The following is a 21,780-nucleotide window of genomic DNA, read 5'->3' on the forward strand; positions in this document are numbered from 1 at the left end:
CATGGCGTCCCATCTCAATTCCAGTCAATTTTGCATTGAAAAGTCAAACGGTGCTACTTCCCTTCCGAGCTCTCCCATGCGCCCAAACAGTGGTTTATCGCCACATATGGGGTATCAGCGTACTCAGGACAAATTGTACAACAACTTTTGGGGTCCAATTTCTTCTCTTACCCTTGGGAAAATAAAAAATTGGGGGCGAAAAATAATTTTTGTGAAAAATATGATTTTTTATTTTTACGGTTCTGCATTATAAACTTCTGTGAAGTACTTGGTGGGTCAAAGTGCTCACCACACCTCTAGATAAGTTCCTTATGGGGTCTACTTTCCAAAATGGTATCACTTGTGGGGGGTTTCAATGTTTAGGCACATCAGGGGCTCCCCAAACGCAACATGGCGTCCCATCTCAATTCCAGTCAATTTTGCATTGAAAAGTCAAATGGCGCTCCTTCGCTTCCGAGCTCTGTCATGCGCCCAAACAGTAGTTTACCCCCACATATGGGGTATCGGCGTACTCAGGACAAATTGTACAACAAATTTTGGGGTCCATTTTCTCCTGTTACCCTTGGTAAAATAAAACAAATTGGAGCTGAAGTAAATTTTTTGTGAAAAAAAGTTAAATGTTCATTTTTATTTAAACATTCCAAAAATTCCTGTGAAGCACCAGAAGGGTTAATAAACTTCTTGAATATGGTTTTGAGCACCTTGAGGGGTGCAGTTTTTAGAATGGTGTCACACATGGGTATTTTCTATCATATAGACCCCTCAAAATGACTTCAAATGAGATGTGGTCCCTAAAAAAAAATGGTGTTGTAAAAATGAGAAATTGCTGGTCAACTTTTAACCCTTATAACTCCCTAACAAAAAAAAATTTTGGTTCCAAAATTGTGCTGATGTAAAGTAGGCATGTGGGAAATGTTACTTATTAAGTATTTTGCATGACATATCTCTGTGATTTAAGGGCATAAAAATTCAAAGTTGGAAAATTGCAAAATTTTCAAAATTTTCGCCAAATTTCCATTTTTTCTGCAAATAAACGCAGGTAATATCAAAGAAATTTTACCACTATCATGAAGTACAATATGTTACGAGAAAACAATGTCAGAATCGCCAAGATCCGTTGAAGCGTTCCAGAGTTATAACCTCATAAAGGGACAGTGGTCAGAATTGTAAAAATTGGCCCGGTCATTAACGTGCAAACCACCCTTGGGGGTGAAGGGGTTAAAGAGAACCAAAATATATATAAAAGTCACAGTATTTGGAGGAAAATGGTAAAAAAAAAATATGAATAAATTATTGAAGAAAAAATTAAAGGCAATGGGGCATTTCTAGTGTTAATTAAATAGCTGTCCTATAAAGGACATTTAACACCTACCAAAACATTAAATGTATGATTGCTGGGGTCTAGCGTCCTGAGAACCAGGCGCCAAAGGTGCCCTGTGTGACCTGAGCTGTAGAGGACATGGATGACCACCACTGCTATACAGGGAATCAGGCACTAATGCTCCAGTCACACAGGGGACCCCCACTGTTGTATTTGGTGAGGTCCTAGTGGTCAGACCCCCAGTGATCACAAGTTATCACTTATCCGCCATGTTGACAGTCCCTTTAATCCAGTGACACAAAGCTTACAGCATGGACTAGGACTGGTGGGTCCAGCTATGGGCAAGCTTCCAAAGTTTGTCACATTGATCACTAGTTGTGGAAAACTCCTTGTGTCATGGCAGGACATCATGATGGCACAATGCCCCAGTGTCAGAGGATGTGGGCACCTGGCAGGGTAGTGGGTGCCCGCGGTGGCAGGGTGGGTGTGGAGGAGGAGGAGAGGAGATGTCGGGGTGCCAGGATTGGTGCTGCCGGCTCCAGTAGCTGGGCTGGCTGAGGATTTTCTCTTCCCCACCCCCTCCCTCTGTCTCCTCTTTGCATGTCTGTGTGTCCGAGGGGAGGAAGAAAGGAAGAAAAGAGGGAGGGGAGGGAAGGAAAGAGACGAACCCGGATCACTGTGCTGGGAGCTGCCACCTCAACATGGTGTGAGATCGCCATCCTGCAGCCGGGGCACGAGAGCGACGGTCAGGCAGAGGCGCACACCGGAGACCAGGGGCCGCTGCACCCCAATGAGGAGTCGGAGCCCGGCACGGACGACGTGAGGGAGGAGAGGAGCTCGCCCGGCTGTGTCTGCATCCAGGGCGGGGAGGAGGGCGCAGCCTCTGCCGGGGAGAATACACAAAAAGGGGGCGACCATGGCCAACGACTCGCCTGCCAAGAGTCTGGTGGATATAGACCTCTCCTCCTTGAGGGTGAGTGTGTGCGGGCTGTACACAATAGAAAGGCGTGGGGCGGCCTCCTAGAGCAGTGGGGCTTGTGATGGAAGGAGCCCTGGCAGCTGCAGACCCCCACCCATATGATGGAGGCAGGGCTGCAGGAGGCCGATGGGGGCACTTGTTTGTTTCCTGCAGTGCTGGGGTACAGTGTGTCCGGGCATCGGGCTGCGGGTGGCACGGCCACACTGGCTTCCTTTGTTTGCATGTATTGGCATGTGCCTCAAGTGGTGAAACCCAAGAAATTAGGGCGCAACAGCTGCATCCATCCATCCCGCATAGCCCCTGCTCCTGGAGATGAGCTCACATCATGTCTCCTGTGCTTTCTTCTAGGATCCGGCTGGGATCTTTGAACTGGTGGAAGTGGTGGGAAATGGCACCTATGGGCAAGTATATAAGGTGTGTATACAACGTGTGTGTGGGGGTGTAAGGGATCTCAGCGGGCAGGAACGTTCACATGTGTCAGATTGTTCATAGAAAGTGGATCATTACCTCATGTGGAAGTGTAATGGCTGTGAGGACAATGTACATGTATATAACGTCTATCAACTGTACACGTAACACGTTACCTCATATGTGGAAGTGTATGGCTGTGAGGGCAGTGTGTACATGTATATAACGTCTATCAACTGTACACGTAACACGTTACCTCGTATGTGGAAGTGTATGGCTGTGAGGGCAGTGTGTACATGTATATAACGTCTATCAACTGTACACGTAACACGTTACCTCATATGTGGAAGTGTAATGGCTGTGAGGGCAGTGTACATGTATATAACGTCTATCAACTGTACACGTAACACGTTACCTCATATGTGGAAGTGTATGGCTGTGAGGGCAGTGTGTACATGTATATAACGTCTATCAACTGTACACGTAACACGTTACCTCGTATGTGGAAGTGTATGGCTGTGAGGACAGTGTGTACATGTATATAACGTCTATCAACTGTACACGTAACACGTTACCTCATATGTGGAAGTGTGAGGGCAGTGTACATGTATATAACGTCTATCAACTGTACACGTAACACGTTACCTCATATGTGGAAGTGTAATGGCTGTGAGGGCAGTGTGTACATGTATATAACGTCTGTCAACTGTACACGTAACACGTTACCTCGTATGTGGAAGTGTAATGGCTGTGAGGACAATGTGTACATGTATATAACGTCTGTCAGCTGTACACGTAACACGTTACCTCATATGTGGAAGTGTATGGCTGTGAGGGCAGTGTGTACATGTATATAACGTCTGTCAACTGTACACGTAACACGTTACCTCATATGTGGAAGTGTAATGGCTGTGAGGGCAGTGTACATGTATATAACGTCTATCAACTGTACACGTAACACGTTACCTCATATGTGGAAGTGTAATGGCTGTGAGGGCAGTGTGTACATGTATATAACGTCTATCAACTGTACACGTAACACGTTACCTCATATGTGGAAGTGTAATGGCTGTGAGGGCAGTGTGTACATGTATATAACGTCTATCAACTGTACACGTAACACGTTACCTCATATGTGGAAGTGTATGGCTGTGAGGGCAGTGTGTACATGTATATAACGTCTATCAACTGTACACGTAACACGTTACCTCATATGTGGAAGTGTAATGGCTGTGAGGGCAGTGTACATGTATATAACGTCTATCAACTGTACACGTAACACGTTACCTCATATGTGGAAGTGTAATGGCTGTGAGGGCAGTGTGTACATGTATATAACGTCTATCAACTGTACACGTAACACGTTACCTCATATGTGGAAGTGTAATGGCTGTGAGGGCAGTGTGTACATGTATATAACGTCTATCAACTGTACACGTAACACGTTACCTCATATGTGGAAGTGTATGGCTGTGAGGGCAGTGTGTACATGTATATAACGTCTATCAACTGTACACGTAACACGTTACCTCATATGTGGAAGTGTAATGGCTGTGAGGGCAGTGTACATGTATATAACGTCTATCAACTGTACACGTAACACGTTACCTCATATGTGGAAGTGTATGGCTGTGAGGGCAGTGTGTACATGTATATAACGTCTATCAACTGTACACGTAACACGTTACCTCGTATGTGGAAGTGTATGGCTGTGAGGACAGTGTGTACATGTATATAACGTCTATCAACTGTACACGTAACACGTTACCTCATATGTGGAAGTGTGAGGGCAGTGTACATGTATATAACGTCTATCAACTGTACACGTAACACGTTACCTCATATGTGGAAGTGTAATGGCTGTGAGGGCAGTGTGTACATGTATATAACGTCTGTCAACTGTACACGTAACACGTTACCTCGTATGTGGAAGTGTAATGGCTGTGAGGGCAGTGTGTACATGTATATAACGTCTATCAACTGTACACGTAACACGTTACCTCATATGTGGAAGTGTAATGGCTGTGAGGGCAGTGTGTACATGTATATAACGTCTATCAACTGTACACGTAACACGTTACCTCATATGTGGAAGTGTAATGGCTGTGAGGGCAGTGTGTACATGTATATAACGTCTATCAACTGTACACGTAACACGTTACCTCATATGTGGAAGTGTATGGCTGTGAGGGCAGTGTGTACATGTATATAACGTCTATCAACTGTACACGTAACACGTTACCTCATATGTGGAAGTGTGAGGGCAGTGTACATGTATATAACGTCTATCAACTGTACACGTAACACGTTACCTCATATGTGGAAGTGTAATGGCTGTGAGGGCAGTGTGTACATGTATATAACGTCTATCAACTGTACACGTAACACGTTACCTCATATGTGGAAGTGTATGGCTGTGAGGGCAGTGTGTACATGTATATAACGTCTATCAACTGTACACGTAACACGTTACCTCATATGTGGAAGTGTAATGGCTGTGAGGGCAATGTACATGTATATAACGTCTATCAACTGTACACGTAACACGTTACCTCATATGTGGAAGTGTATGGCTGTGAGGGCAGTGTGTACATGTATATAACGTCTATCAACTGTACACGTAACACGTTACCTCATATGTGGAAGTGTAATGGCTGTGAGGACAGTGTGTACATGTATATAACGTCTGTCAACTCTACATGTAACACGTTACCTCATGTGGAAGTGTAATAGCTGTGAGGGCAGTGTGTTCATGTATATAACATATGTCAGCTGTACACGTAACATGTTACCTCGTATGTGGAAGTGTAATGGCTGTGAGGACAGTGTGTACATGTATATAACATATGTCGGCTGTACACGTAACACGTTACCTCGTATGTGGAAGTGTAATGGCTGTGAGGGCAGTAAGGCTTCTTTCACACTTCCGTCTTCCAAATCTGCACAGGATCCGTCAAGACGTTGAAATGACGGATCCTGTGCAGATTGTGGAAAACGTGTGCACTGGGCCAGTCTTTCTGACGGACCCGTCGAGGCTATGTTCACCTGATGTGTATGCGTCTTCGAAGCGGTTTTCCACTGCGAAAACACATACACAACACAAACCAGGTTAAAAAAAAATAAAAAATTGCAATATTCTCACCTACCGGCGTTCCCGCTTAGCGATGCTCCCGGCAGCTAGCGTTCCTAGTAATACATTGCGAAATCTCGGGAGCATCGGTGACGCTGCGCGGGAACGCCGGTAGGTGAGAATATTGCAATTTATTTTTTTTTATTTTTTTTTTATTTTTATTTTTTATTTTTTACATTATATATCTTGTTACTATTGATGCTGCATAGGCAGCATCAATAGTAAAAAGAGAGCAAGTGAGAGAGTTTTCCTGATGGGAAATCCTTCCACGCATGCTCTCCTTGAAAAGGTGGGACCAGTTGCTGGATTCCTGCTTTTCACAGGCAGCGACGCATCCTGTGCCCATAGGCTTCCATTGTAGCCAGTGACGGGCAGCGCAGGATGCGTCGCTGACAGATTTTTTGATGTGCAGAAAAAACATTCCTCTGAACGTTTTCTCTGCCCAACAGACCGTTTTTTTTTTTACGCAGGATCCAGTGCACGACGGATGAAACGGTTGGCCATCTGTCACAATCCGTCGCTAATACAAGTCTATGAGAAAATGCAGGATCCTGCATTACCTCATGTGGCAGTGTAATGGTTGTGAGGACAGCGAGTGTACCTGTGTGTATATATGTATCAGGTTGTCCATATAAGTTGTATTATTACCTCATGTCGAAGTGTTAAGGTTGTGCGCACAATCTGTAAACGCCGTGGGCTGGACACCTCCGGTACTTGTGCAACGTCCAACCCGCAGTGTCCACCTGTCACAGCATAGTGGATGGGATTTCTATAAATCCCATGCCCACTATGCGTGCACAGACGCCGCAGCTCGCCTGTGGAGACGGACATGCGGCGCATCTGTACAGACCGCATCCTGTCTTTATCATCTCTGCAAGAGAAACTTCACCCGCACAATGTATTGGTTGCAGTGATTCCGCACGGTTCAGTGAACACATGTGGAATCACCTGCGTTCAATAGCCAGGAGCGCATTGGACACAGCGGACATGTGCTGCTTCCACAGCGCTGCCGGTTCCTGAATGTGTGCACATAGCCTAATGGTTGCGAGAACAGTGTATAAGTTATGTATCAAACTGTACATGTACTTTATATGGTAGCATGTGGAAAATAGGCACCTACGTGTCTGTATACCAGTCACCTCCTGATTTTGCCCTCATGGTATAATGGCCTTGTAGGCCTGTACCGATGACTTCAGGTAGTACATGAGGTAAATACCTGTAATATTGCATACAAGGTATTACAATATGACTGTAACCACGTTTGGGGAATATATATTTGAGATAATCCTATTGTTCTTTCAGATACATGGAGTCTGTGATATATTTATATACAGGTCCTTCTCAAAAAATTAGCATATAGTGTTAAATTTCATTATTTACCATAATGTAATGATTACAATTAAACTTTCATATATTATAGATTCATTATCCACCAACTGAAATTTGTCAGGTCTTTTATTGTTTTAATACTGATGATTCTGGCATACAACTCCTGATAACCCAAAAAACCTGTCTCAATAAATTAGCATATTTCACCCGTCCAATCAAATAAAAGTGTTTTTTAATAACAAACAAAAAAACCATCAAATAATAATGTTCAGTTATGCACTCAATACTTGGTCGGGAATCCTTTGGCAGAAATGACTGCTTCAATGCGGCGTGGCATGGAGGCAATCAGCCTGTGACACTGCTGAGATGTTATGGAGGCCCAGGATGCTTCAATAGCGGCCTTAAGCTCATCCAGAGTGTTGGGTCTTGCGTCTCTCAACTTTCTCTTCACAATATCCCACAGATTCTCTATGGGGTTCAGGTCAGGAGAGTTGGCAGGCCAATTGAGCACAGTAATACCATGGTCAGTAAACCATTTACCAGTGGTTTTGGCACTGTGAGCAGGTGCCAGGTCGTGCTGAAAAATGAAATCTTCATCTCCATAAAGCATTTCAGCCGATGGAAGCATGAAGTGCTCCAAAATCTCCTGATAGCTAGCTGCATTGACCCTGCCCTTGATGAAACACAGTGGACCAACACCAGCAGCTGACATGGCACCCCACACCATCACTGACTGTGGGTACTTGACACTGGACTTCAGGCATTTTGGCATTTCCTTCTCCCCAGTCTTCCTCCAGACTCTGGCACCTTGATTTCCGAATGACATGCAAAATTTGCTTTCATCAGAAAAAAGTACTTGGGACCACTTAGCAACAGTCCAGTGCTGCTTCTCTGTAGCCCAGGTCAGGCGCTTCTGCCGCTGTTTATGGTTCAAAAGTGGCTTTACCTGGGGAATGCGGCACCTGTAGCCCATTTCCTTCCACACCAGACTCAGTCCACTGCTTCCTCAGGTTCCCCAAGGTCTGGAATCGGTCCTTCTCCACAATCTTCCTCAGGGTCTGGTCACCTCTTCTCGTTGTACAGCGTTTTCTGCCACATTGTTTCCTTCCAACAGACTTACCATTGAGGTGCCTTGATACAGCACTCTGGGAACAGCCTATTTGTTGAGAAATTTCTTTCTGGGTCTTACCCTCTTGCTTGAGGGTGTCAATGATGGCCTTCTTGACATCTGTCAGGTCGCTAGTCTTACCCATGATGGGGGTTTTGAGTAATGAACCAGGCAGGGAGTTTTTATAAGCCTCAGGTATCTTTTGCATGTGTTTAGAGTTAATTAGTTGATTCAGAAGATTAGGGTAATAGGTCGTTTAGAGAACCTTTTCTTGATATGCTAATTTATTGAGACAGGTTTTTTGGGTTTTCAGGAGTTGTATGCCAAAATCATCAGTATTAAAACAATAAAAGACCTGACAAATTTCAGTTGGTGGATAATGAATCTATAATATATGAAAGTTTAATTGTAATCATTACATTATGGTAAATAATGAAATTTAACACTATATGCTAATTTTTTGAGAAGGACCTGTATAACCTCTCCTCTTTCTGAAAAATAGTATTGGTGTTGGAACCTGTCCAGAAATGACGACATTGCTTTCTCCTTCGCTCCATTTTTCTGGGCACTTCCATGTTCCTCCTTTCCCACTGTGTGATGTGTGTACATATTCTGTGTGACACCCACTGGCCCTTCATGAGTTATTACGTGTCTCAGATGTCACTATAATCTGACCGGAAGGCCAGGTTAAACGGTTGCATTTCACAGTCTGTATTCGGACAGTAATGGCCAGACTGATTGGGGTGGTCCCCTGCCTTCAACTTACTGCCTCATGTGCCAGAGGCTGTAAGGTCAGGACTTGGAGACTCATGGTCAGTCGGCATTGCGGTCCTTATCTGGAATGTGAATATATTTGTGTGAACCCAGCCTAAAGTGTAGAAAGATGGGCGAGGCCTCCATAGGACAGTGGTGCAGGCCGTAGGATCGGAGAAAAAGGTGCGTATTTTTTTTTTTTTTGGGGGTACAAATTTTCCATCTGTACAAATGCGCCAGATTTCAGTCCTCTGGTGCAGATAACGCTACTAATTATCTAAATGTCGGCAATCCGTTTTGTTCCGTACTTTTATATGCAGGCCTCACTTGTGTGTATGCAGCGTGTGTATAGTATGTTTCATACACTGCTGTATAGCTTTTGTGATAGTGGCCTCTAGCGTTACATGGAGTAACTCCATTGAACCCATGCTTAGGGGTTTATTGTATGTTATGTTAGGGTAGAGTGCTGCCCTTTCTCATGTGACCTTTATATCCTTATGTGAAGCTGGCCTCCATCATGTGCTGCCTCATGTGGCGTAATTACAGTAAATGGAAGGAGCATCTCTTGGGGTTGTATGACTGTGCAATGAGTTGTTTTACAGATGTGACTAATAGACATTGATGAGACGAGGATGATAAGAAGTGATCTCGCTAAAAGTGGCATAAGCGGGCTACAATTCATAGTAATAAGATTAGTGCAAGGTACTGTTTGTTTACTGTCTGTGTACTAAAAGGGAAAGCCCAAGTTGTCTCCAATGATCCAATGTAAAGGCTTTCTGCTGCCTGCATTCACCGTTAATGTAAGGTTTCTACATTATACTGGCTGGACACATAATGTATTTATATAAACAAAGTTTACATTATTCTTAACAGAGTTCCCCTTATGATGAGATGATTGACTTTTAACGGTACATTACATAATGTTATAGAAATACTATCAATATATCTATTTTAGCCCCATAGGTGACAAACAGATCTTTGTGTGTGTGGTTGTCCCAATCATCATACCATTACTATTAAAGTGGAGCCTATATTTGTCCATGGCATAATAATGGGGCTCTTCTGCCCAATATTTAGCTGAGTAGTTTAATAATGTGGTAAACTTAAGGAAAAAGTCGTATCCACTCGTCTTCCATAGGCGATAACTGCCTATTGCCATGCATAAGAAAAGCTGTGTTTGAGCACACAGGTAGTTTCATTCTAACAAGGGGTTGTACTGGTGGGTCTTGTGTAACATGAGCTGCTGACCAAGCATGGCCAGGTGATCTAATGTGCTTTTATAAAGAAGGAAACAATGGGCCAAGAAGTGCCTTCCCCTATTCACTGTGCTGTTGAGCAGCAATCCTGAAGGAGGTGCCTATACTGATCAAATAGGCTATCAGGAGGCCTGAAGAACATTAAACTTCTGTCACTTGCTCCTTATTAATGGTCGATAATGTGCTTGCACAAGTCAGAAAAGGGATAACTTTGCTAGAGTTCACCATGTAAAGCCGTTCATATGCAGAACAACGTACTTAGTATATGTGATATTATGCACATATGGGTAATTCTAAATACCGTAGATAAAACTATACTTCCATTGTGTGTTAGATGTAAAAAGGTTGTCCGGTTTTCTGATGATCTGCTGTCAGTCTGTGACTGCAGACTTAAGAATCCTGACAGCTTGCAGTGCGCGCTCTGTCAGGATTCAGCAGCTTTGCTGGTGAGATTGGGTGGTCATGTGACCGCAATTTTGCGATTTGCATACTTGCTGTCACGTTCCCACTATATGTACAGCTTTTATGTTAACTGAAGTTGAGCTGTCTAGTTGACACGTGAATGCATGTATGCAAGTCATATTCTTTCAGTCAGGTGACCGCCCGCTCTCTACAGCTATACCAGAGAATCCTTAACATGTACGTACTGCACATTGTTAGGATTCAGAAGACTGCGGTCATAAAGATTGACTGCAAACATTTATCAGAAGACTGGATAACCTTTTTGGTTAAAGGGGTTGTGTTGTCTGTGACTGAAAGTATACCACGTTCCAATTAGATGGACACGGCCTCACTCAATGCAAGTGTATTTTGAGCAAGGCCGTAAACGCTCTAGTCTGATTTTGGCTGGGAGTATACATGTCACACGACTGCGGGCATTGGAGAGTGCACACTGTGAGGATTACGTGAGGATTCACAAGTCTGCAATCACGTCTAGTGACTGCAGACTTGGTAGTTAAAGACCGGACATCCCGTTTAACATAGCGAGTGTGTATATCTATCCTGCCTAAGATTTCAAGTTATCGATTTTCAGTGGGGGGCGGGTACTTCTTCCTCCTGTATGATGTTGTCTAGGCAGCAGCTATATGCCCCCACCTAAACTCAGCATGAGGTCCTCCTGTGTGAGGCATATTATGAGCGACATCCTGACCTCACTACAGAACCATCATAGGTTTCTGTCTCGCATCTTCTCTGGCAGTCAATTGGGGAAGTGGGGGGTCAGTACAGCAGAGTTTGTAGTGCTATGATAGGAGGACTGATAGTTTGTAATGTGACAGGGCTAAACTCAGCTGTGTTTCCCTCAAACCCCCCACTACACCCTTCCCCTGGACTGCCATAGGATGAAAACTGAAAGGTGTCAGGAATGACACTTGGGTCTGCCATGCTCATGGCAGCTTGTAATTGCTCAGGCCATACTGCTACGCCCGTGTTTCTGTCCTGGCCCTGGCTGTTGGAGACTGCTGGCTATGTAATATGGCTGGCATCAGCCGCGTGTGGAAGGAGCTCAACTCCTGAGCCTTGTCCACATATGCAGACAATAATTCATGTCTTGATGCGATAAGGGGTAAAGAATAAACTACCTGATAGAGATTATATATCTCTGTCTGTCTATCAATATATACTGTACAGTATATTGTTGTGTTTTTTTTTTTTTTTTTTTTAATAAAGGAAGTGAACCTATATTTTACATCGATCCTGCCAAAGCAATCCATAAGCTCTGCAATGTTCAGAATTCTGAAGTATGGGTTGCACCACGAACATAATTCACATGCAGGGTATTCTCTGGCTGTGATTGTGCTCAGTGAGACGTCCACAATGTATGCCACAAGCCAAGAAACAACTGTGTCGCTAATCATCGAAATATGCTGCCTTTTTTAGCCACAGTCTATAACGCTGCAGCAAGAGGCATGCTGACTTGTGGCCTAAAGCCATTTTGCGTTGTGCGCCCTTGCTCAAGGCCTTGAGAAAGTTTTATGCAAGTTCTTAATTCTTGTTTCTGTGGTACAGCACTCCTCTCATTGTGTGTGTTATTGTCTGGATATTAAAGGCTAAATGTTTTGGTAATTGCGTTACTATTTCTCCTCTGAATGTGGATACTACATTTTACATAGATCCTTTGCCTCTTTCCAGATAATATCATGGCTCGCAGGCCTAATGTTAATCCAGGACATCTATGTCTAATGAGGTCTACTCTTCAGCATATTGTAGCTGAACGTCTTTTTTTTTTTTTTTTTTTTTTTTCTGGGTGGTGTGTGAACCGAGAAAAAAAAAATAATGCTGCGAAAATGGCAAAACTTTAGTTTTCTGTAGATGTGTAAACAGGCAAAATGAATAAAAATATCCTGCTCCAGCATACATAGCTAATAGCGCATACTACGTAGTTACCAGAGTCCATAACTAGGAACAAGCATACTTAGGCTGCTTACACACTAGCGTCGGTACGGGGCCGTCGCGCTGCATACTGTGCAAAAAAATGCCTGACGTGGGCAGCGGAAGCAGTCTTAAGACACTTCCGCTGCCCCGTTGCAAGGTCCGGGGAGGAGGGGGCGGAGTTTCGGCCGCGCATTCGCGGTCGAAAATGGCGGACTAGATGCACAAAAAAAGTTGCATGTAACTTTTTTTGTGCCGGCGGTGCGCCATAACACGACGCAACCGTCGCACGACGGTTGCGACGTGTGGCAATGCGTCGCTAATAAGTCTATGGAGAAATAACGCATCCTGCGAGCAACTTTGCAGGATGCGTTTTTTCTCCACAACGACACATTGCAACGTGCAGTGCACGACGCTAGTGTGAAAATAGCCTTACTGTGGGGATAAGGCTCTGTTCACATCTTTCCATATTTCAGACATCAGTCAGATCAAAAATATGATTGTGTGAACGAGCTCATAGAGTGGATTAATAGCTGTTGTCACAGATATTTCTATTACTGTGACTTCAGCCTCACTTGAATGGTGCAACACAGATGTTATGGAAATTGCAGGTATTTCAAGAATATAATTTGCAAGGAGGCATCCTGCCTAGAGGATTAGGACGGGAATGTGAAGGGAGGGAAGGAAAATTGCAAGTGCAGTGTTAACCCCCCCCCCCCCCCCCCGTCCAAAGCACTTGCAGCTTATTCACACAATGACTTCAACACTGGGTTTCTCTGAAACTGCAAAACACATTTCTCTCTGATTTAATCAGCATGAAAGCACCTCTGCATACATGCCATTAGTTTTAAAATTCTCATGACTTTTTTTTTTAATATACAGTATTTGGCCTTGTAGACTGACTAACAGCAGAACAAGCACCGTGCACACAACTTTTTTCTATTGCGCTTGTAAGTTCGGTTTTGAAGTTGTAAGGAATGTTGAACCGCACTGTTACTTCCTAACCCCAGCCAGTGTTTACAAGCTAGGCAGAAGTAGTGGTCGGTCTCCTAGACAAAAAGTTGGTACCGGGTGTTACTATCGCAAGACCAGCTTCAAATTTTATTAAGCAGTAAATTGCAAAAGTAATTGTTTTTCCATCCATCCAACACTCATCCGTGAAGATGTTAATAACTGAGCAGTGTGCACTCTCTGACCAGCACAATGTAATTTGATGATTTCAGCATTTTTGTTTAAGCCAATACATTTGTGTCAAGGAGAACTGCACTTTCAGATGTCTGTCTGTTAGGCCACAGATTTTGGAAAGGATGTTTTTTTTCCTGTTTGGTCTTGCCATTTATGGCTTATGTGTGTTTTTTTTTTTTTTTACACATAAATAATCCCCATAGCTATGTTCCTATGGCCAGATTGACTTGTGATAGCACTATGATAGTATCTGCATACATGTCAACAATTCTGTCATAAATCTGAAATTATGGTGTAGTCACCTGTGGTTTTTAGTATTGGCATGTCTGAACTTGTTAAGGAAGGCAACAGCTTCCTTTTTCAATGATATCTGACTGAATAAAAACAAAACATGAAATAACCGCCAGTGCACCTGCCTCCCACACAGCTGTCTGTCTCGGTGACATGCCTTGTTCTCAATGAGCTGTCTGTGCTCTCTAGTCTTGCTGTAGACCACACATTTATTATCAGTTATTCAGAGGCGAAACATAAGCAAAGGAAATTCTGTCTTTAAAATGTTGCACAAATCAAAAACTGAGATTGGGGTGGGGGTCTGACAGCTGTGACTCCCCCAATTGAGCCCAAAAATGGGGCTCTGAAAAGCCCCTTCTGAAGGTGAGCTTGCACACAATGAGAGTGCCAGAGATTGTGTAACGATGTGCTGATTGGGAATTTTAGGGCATGGTGTGCATGCTTGACCTCTGCACCATTTAAGAGCCCCGTTCTTGGGACTGGTGGAGGTCCCATCAGTTAGACCTCCAATGATCAGGAATTTATCCCCTGTCCTCAAGATAGGGAGTAGCTTCCGTTCTTTAAAATAAAACCTATTAAGACTGTCACACACAACCCATAGAAAAGCAGCATGGTCATGTTTTCTGTTTGGGACCTCTGTTCTGCCTCCATGAAAATAGAGAATGTTTACACCCAACAAGCCAAACTTGCAGTCTTAATCAGTGATTGACAGCTACTTGTATACAGTCTCCTGCAAGGTAGGCTGTCAATCACTTTATTAGACCTCCCACCGGACTCCAGAGCATAAAAAAAGCATTGTGAAAAAAGATTTTGTTTTTCTTGTTTAAATTCTTATTCTTTTTTCACTCCTTCTGCTATATAACTTTCTGCCTGCAGATCAGATACCATAACAGGTTTTCTCTAAGTAATGTATATGTCAGTAAGACTGCTCTATCCTTACTGATTGCTTTTCTGGCTACTTGGGGTCACTGGGTCAATGTAAGGGAGACCAGGAAACATCTGTTGCCTTTTACAATAGCTATGGTCGTCAGACTCCACCATGGAAAAGATTCAAGTTTGTGGTGTCTAATTATAATTTTGTATTCATATTTCTGCAGCTAATTAGTCTTTTCTTGGATTTTATAAAGAAAATTAATTCAGGATATTCAGACCAATTGTACAAACCGCCTGCCATGATTCGGTGCCATATTTTTATTTATTTTTTTAAATAGCGCATTAGTAGTGGAATTAACTGTTGCCTGCAAATCCAAGTTGAAAGGCCCTAAGAATATATGCTAGCCAGTACCACAAGAAAATACGTTTCCCCAAACATCCTCATCATCCTCCTCATTATTATTACACTCGTTCTCTACCAAGTGAATATGAAGAGTGCAAAATCAAGGTGCCTGGTTTTATTGCATGTTCCTATGGTAGATGCCTGGTAAACACTGTGCCCTTGCTTACATGTCATATCTGATGCACTTGGGTAAAGAAGTCCTGCTGTGTCTTTCAGCTCATTGTCTCAGCTGGCTGATTGAAGGTTTCAGAGGGAAGCAATATCAAGGAATATGGCTGTCTTTTCCGAGTGTCTTCAGAAATTTTCGATTTTTGACTTTATTAAAGGGCTTATTTGCGACTAAATTCAGGATTAAAACTGATGGTCAATGTTAAGGCTAATCTGAGCTCAGTGAGTGATGCAAATCAGTAGTCCTAGCTATCAGTTTTTTGATGCTGCCTTCTAACAGGTGATTCACATGTCCATTTTTTTTTTTTCCTTTTAATCCAAGGCACAGCTCCATACATCTAGATGTAGCTATACCAGGTGTGTTAGTTTGCTACTGTGTAGTCCATTATAAGTGAATAGGATTGAGCTGTAATGCTACAGAAAGCCGCTGCTGAAAGTACAGCACCATTCCTGGTAAACATCTGAGAGTTCGTGTACATCTGTGGACTACGTTATGCCACATTTGTAGCGTATTTTACGATGAATGACTGGCAGGTGTGTCTGCGCCCATATTGTCGCAGCTCGCTGGGACTGGCATGTAAACACCAAAAAGTTGCAATATATTTTCCCAACTGCCGAGTTCCGCAACAATATTGCGACCAATTAAGGTTTTTATGCCATATTTCTGGTGTGAAGACCTTTTAAAAGGAATCTGTCACTGCCTGGACGATTTTGACCTATTACGTTGGGCACACAGGTAATGGAATGGCTTAACCAGTCTTACCTGTATGCCTCATGGCTGTGGTGTAGATCGTGAGAAATTATAATGTTATATTTTCTTCCAGTCTCCGGGGCATGTGGTGCCTGGAAGATGTCACTGCCTGCCTGACTCCTTTTATAATGGTACACCCCTCCCATCAGCATCACACTGACCTGTTTGGTGCAAACCCAGTCTGCCCTCCTATGGGTAGTGTCTGCATTGATTTTCGGCGCAGGCTCCGGCAAGTCTCTGCTACTGCGCAGACGTTGCCCATAGGAGAGTGGACAGGGTTCGCGTAACCACTCGTGTGCATAGCGGGAGCGCAGGAATACAAGGCTGGACAGGTCAGTGTGATGCTGATGGGGTGGTACCATTATAATGAAATCAGGAGGCAGTGATTTCTTCCAGGCACCGCACTCCCTGGAGCCTGGTGATTTGTCTGTGTGCATATCCTCATCCTCTATTTAGTTTTTCCTTCCTTTACTCTCCGGTATTCCACTCTGCTGTTTGTGCATGTATATTTGTATGATTGGTATTTTCATTTATCCCTGTACGTCTTCCCCTGTTAGTCTGGTTTGTGTATTCTTATACACTACAACTCCCCACTTCCCTGGGTGGCAGACGGGGCAGATAAGGGCTAATTTAGCAGCTCAGCAAGGCTCTAGGACCCAGTGTCTTCACCATCAGAAGTAATCCGGGGAGCAGGGAGAGTTAGGGATAGGGAAGGAGCCCCTTACCCTGGGATATCCTGCAAAAGTGCTGTGACACAAGTACAAATCACCCACCTTTTACCCCCATTAAAAATAAAACAAAAAACTTACACATTTTGTAACATTTCATTTGTAACATTCCGATCTATCAAAATTATAAAGTAAATTAATCTGATCGATAAACTGCAAAATCCATGATTTTTTGGCTGCTGTGACACTAATAAAATGCAATAAGAATCAATCAAACTATCTTATTTACCCCCAAAATGGTATCAATAAAAACAGCAGCTCAGGGCACAAAAAATACACGGCACTGTATCCCAAAAAATGAAAACCTTATGGGTTTCGAAAAATGGCAACAAAAGCAGGCATTTACGGTATTTATTTTTTATCACATAAAAACAAATACTATACATGTTTGGTGTCTGCGTACTTGAATTGACCTGGAAAATCATATTGCTAGGTCAGTTTTACCATGTAGTAAACACGAGATATATATATATATATATATATATATATCTTGGATTTTTTTTCCCAATTTACAGTACATTATATGTTGCAATGAATGGTGTTACTCAAAAGAACAAATTGTCCCACAAAAAGCAGGCTCTCATAAGGCCATGTTGGTGGGGAAAAAAAAAATCTGTTGCTCTTGAAGAGGGGGGGGGGGGTGAAAAAGGAAAATTGTGATTTCATCAACGGGGTTAATGGAGCAAATAGTTGAGTATCTTGTCTTATAAATGAATCACATCTTTGACAGTTTATATGTGAGTTAAAGATAATGTAAACTTTCTACACTAACACACATTGCGGCAACATGAAATGCTATATTGTCTCTATATTCTATTCTGAAAATACTGTGATGTCATAAGTCCTATAATGGTATTGTTAAACTTTTACCAACTTGCTCCTTTTCAGTCACTGAGCATCATTATGAGAATGCGGTTTCCCAAAAACTTTGCATTCGTTTCTGGGTAGTTTGCCGTTTTGTAAAGTCAAAAAGAAAACTGAATTGAACAAAGCCTGTAACATGTCTCCCACAGACTTCAAGCATCCAGAGGCTTTTTGTTTCCATTTACAGCAATATTTGATTATGCTTCCAATTCACTTTTGAGAGGAAGAGTCGGTGCTTCGTACATTCATGTTTGATTGAACTGGTAGCCAATGTGCACTTACTGTTTTTGATGACCAGCTTGGATAACATTTGGTTGGCACCCCTAATGTGTTATGCTGTTAAAGGGAACCTGTCAGCAGATTGTGCTCAGTAAACTACAGACAGTGTCCGGTCGGCGCTGTTATACTGATTACAGTGATACCTTGGTTGATGAAATCAGTCTTGTGGTTGATGGAGAAAATTTTTTTTTTTCTTTCCCTCTTTCAAAATGGTGCCAGCAGCGCCTGTGCTGTAGCATTTGTCGGATCGCGGCCATTAGTGTAACGTCGCCAACCTGACACTGTCTGTAGGTCACTCAGCATAATCCTGCTACCAGGTTCCCTTTAAAGAGATTTACTGAAATATCCCAGCCTGATGGTTGGGGCCATACCACTTGTGCCAAAATGGGTCAAATTAGTGACCACTAGATTAAAGGGGTTGTCCGACCACAAAATCAAAATTATTTTTTTAAGCTAATCTGTGCTATATTGTAATGTATAGGGGTTTTCTATATTATTTTTTTATTCTTTGTTTCTGCCCTTCGTTCCTCCTGAATTTTTCTTTGTTTACCTGCTGCTCTACCAAACTTGACAGCTCTGTGCTTTATTATCTAACCTCACAGCCAAAGCTGGCACCGCCCTGCCTGTGTCCAGCCCCGCCCACTGCACACTCATTGGCTGTCAGTAATCTGCCCCTGCACTGATCTGTCATCAGTACTGTAACTAAGAGCTGTGTCCTCTTCTGTGGAGAGCACTGAGTGGTGCCACTGACGTTAGGTCTCTGAGCCAGGTATTATCAGCTGCCGTCTTCAGCTCTTCCTGGCACTGCTATGGTCCCGCGCCGACATCTTGTCACTAGAGATGAATGCACATTGTCAGCTGCCTCCTTATTTGGCAACCTATAGCGCTTACCGAAGAAGCTGCAGCAGGAACCCGGATACCTGGAGCACTCCTGCTGATCAGCTGTTCGGTTCCGCAGGTGCATGTGTGTCGGCTGTGTCAGTCACAACACACAGGCTCTCCATGTCAGTCTATGAGTGCTTGTTTTGGCTCTCAGACTTGAATTGTGACTTTTGGATCGCATAGCAAATGCTCAAGTGATCCGGCAGGTGAAGAACTACCGGAGATTGACCAGAGCGGCGCTGAGAACAGAAGACAGCGGCTGGTAAGTATGAGACTAAGTAAAAGTAAAAAAAAAATAAATATATAAAAGTTTAAATCACCCCCCTTTCGCCCCATTCAAAATAAAACAATGAAAAAAAATTCAAACATACTGTACACATATTTGGTATCGCTGCGTTCAGAATCGCCCAATCAATAAAAAAAAAAAAAAAAAGGATTAACCTGATCGCTAAACGGCGTAGCGAGAAAAAACTTAGAAACACCAGAATTACGTTTCTTTGGTCACCGTGACATGGCATTGAAATGCAATAACTGGCAATCAAAAGAACGTATCGGCACCAAAATGGTATCATTAAAATTGTCAGCTCGGTGCACAAAAAATAAGCCCTCAACTAACCCCAGATCACAAAAACTGGAGACCCTACAAGTATCGGAAAATAGTGCATTTTTTTTTTTTTATATACCGGCCTGAACAACACTGTTCTTGATGAATTGGACCAAAAGTGGTCTTCTTCATGAACTTTTGTTATCTGTTAGAGAAGGCCAAGTTGTTTTTTTTGTGTGATCCTGAGCACCTAGGGTACACATGTTGCATAAAAAGTGATCTGCAAAACAATAAGACCTAAAAGGGAACCTGTCAGCTTCCCCAGGACCCCATACAGCCACCATGTGTTTATTCATTCCTTTATTTCCTTACCAACAATCCCCCTTTTAGTGGCTTATTGACTTCTGTATATGCCAAAAATCAATTTTATAACTGCAGTTGCGATATGCTAATTAGTGGATGATTAATTCTGGGTTTGTTGGTTTCCTGCTATGAATTGTCCTCTTTATATTTTGTCCTTCTCTCTGGATGTGAGTGTCATGACTTGCAAGAGCAGCCTCACAGCTGGCTATTTGCAAATCTCCGCCTCCTTGGCAATGCACAGTAAGCTTGGTATATGCTTTCCAGCTTCATCGATGATGTAGGACACAGCCTAATGTGACGTTTGCAGAGCCAGCGGTAACGGCTGGCTAAGATCTGCCTAGCTGGGCATGCACAGTGCGCCAATAAAAACAAAGGGCGTCGCAGGTCAAAATTTAAGGTGTTATCCAGTTTCTTTACATTGATGGTGTAACCACTGACCAAATATTGATGGCTTATCTGAAGTTTTGTTGAGGCAGAACGTGTCTAGCATTACTGATGCATTGTGCATTCCATAGTCTGGGAAATACTTTTACCAACTTGGATGACAAAAGTGGAGCCAGTAGATGACAGGTGGCAAAAGTACATACTAGTAATTCCATAGTCTGTTAAATGTTTGGTATCAAACCAGAGAGTCGCTTTAAAAGGGTTGTCCACGGCATTTGCAGCCCCTTTTTAAATGAAGTACTGACATACAAAAGATGCCGATTTTAGTAACATTCTGTTTTAACTTGTTCCTGTTTACAAAAAAAATCCATCAAAGTTTTATCATGTATCCCCCAGCTACTTTTGGTGCACATTTTTGGTGCACATTTTTAATGGGGTGGTCCAGTCTTGTGGTGACATTCTGTAATCACTCTGTGACTGCAGACTTCTGATTCCTTACAGGTCTCATGATTTTCATACTTCCGGCCACATTCTGACTAGAGGTATGTGGCCTCACTCAAATTGCTCGAATTGAGCAAGGCAATGTCTAGTCGGAATGCAGCTGGAAGTATGCAAATGTCATACTTGTGGTCACATGACCATATTCTCTCACCCACAACACTGAAGAATCTAACAGTGTGTGGTGTGAGGATTTAGAAGTCTGCAGTCAGTGATTGCAAGCTTTCACCACAAGATCGGACAGACCTTTAAAGGGAACCTGTCATGTCCTTTTTAGCTTTCAAACTTTCTCCAGTGCGTTGTTAGTGGTGCAATGTGCATCACTAACATGTTTGTTTTTTTTTTAAATTAAAAATGGCGCTGCAATTGTGTGTGCAAAAATCACTTTTATATAGTTGGGTCATACCTGCTCATTTAGTCATAGGGGTGGGCTTCATTTCATTCAGTCACAGTTGTCGGCGCCCACGCAATTTGATGTTCCTGTGGTTGCTCCAACGTCACTCAAGTCCACTTTGAAAAATCCTGCGCTTGTGTAGTGTCGAATAAATGAAAGCTGGAGAGAACCACCAACCATCCAGTTTGTGGGGACCTCCTAACTCTCCCTTGACTAATTTATGTCAGGGGTAATAATAAACAGGCAGTTTCAATTTGGTTTCCTATCCTTTTGTTTTACAGGCAGTAAATCCACTGCCAGAGAGCTTTGGCACTGGTTTACTCTGCTCTCCCCATAGAGAACACTTGAACACTGCTGACCATAATTCGTGTGCGAGGTAGTCCGGAGTGATGCCCTCGGTCGGCAGTCACCTAAGGTCTATGGGCACCATTAAAAGTAGCATTGCTCATTGTTTAAAGGATTATACTAATTTTTTAAAGGACCTTAATTTGTTTTTCTCTTTAAATGAATGCAACAAAC

The 21,780-nt window shown here is 42.9% G+C and overlaps 1 protein-coding gene across 11 annotated transcripts in view; it reads left to right on the forward strand.

Annotated features, from left to right (window-relative positions):
- Nucleotides 1-1,824: 1,824 nt before the first annotated feature.
- MAP4K4 (mitogen-activated protein kinase kinase kinase kinase 4) overlaps nucleotides 1,825-21,780 on the forward strand; it is a 192,715-nt gene continuing 172,759 nt past the window's right edge. For all 11 annotated transcript variants that reach the window (XM_077296640.1, XM_077296641.1, XM_077296644.1 and 8 more), the window contains exons 1-2: nucleotides 1,825-2,294; nucleotides 2,649-2,714. In XM_077296640.1, coding sequence (XP_077152755.1) covers nucleotides 2,238-2,294; nucleotides 2,649-2,714 — 123 coding nt within the window. In that variant the 5' untranslated portion in view covers nucleotides 1,825-2,237. The remainder of the gene's footprint in view (nucleotides 2,295-2,648; nucleotides 2,715-21,780) is intronic.

The sequence above is a fragment of the Ranitomeya variabilis genome, chromosome 3, assembly GCF_051348905.1.
Source record: "Ranitomeya variabilis isolate aRanVar5 chromosome 3, aRanVar5.hap1, whole genome shotgun sequence".
Taxonomy (NCBI): Eukaryota; Metazoa; Chordata; class Amphibia; order Anura; family Dendrobatidae; genus Ranitomeya; species Ranitomeya variabilis.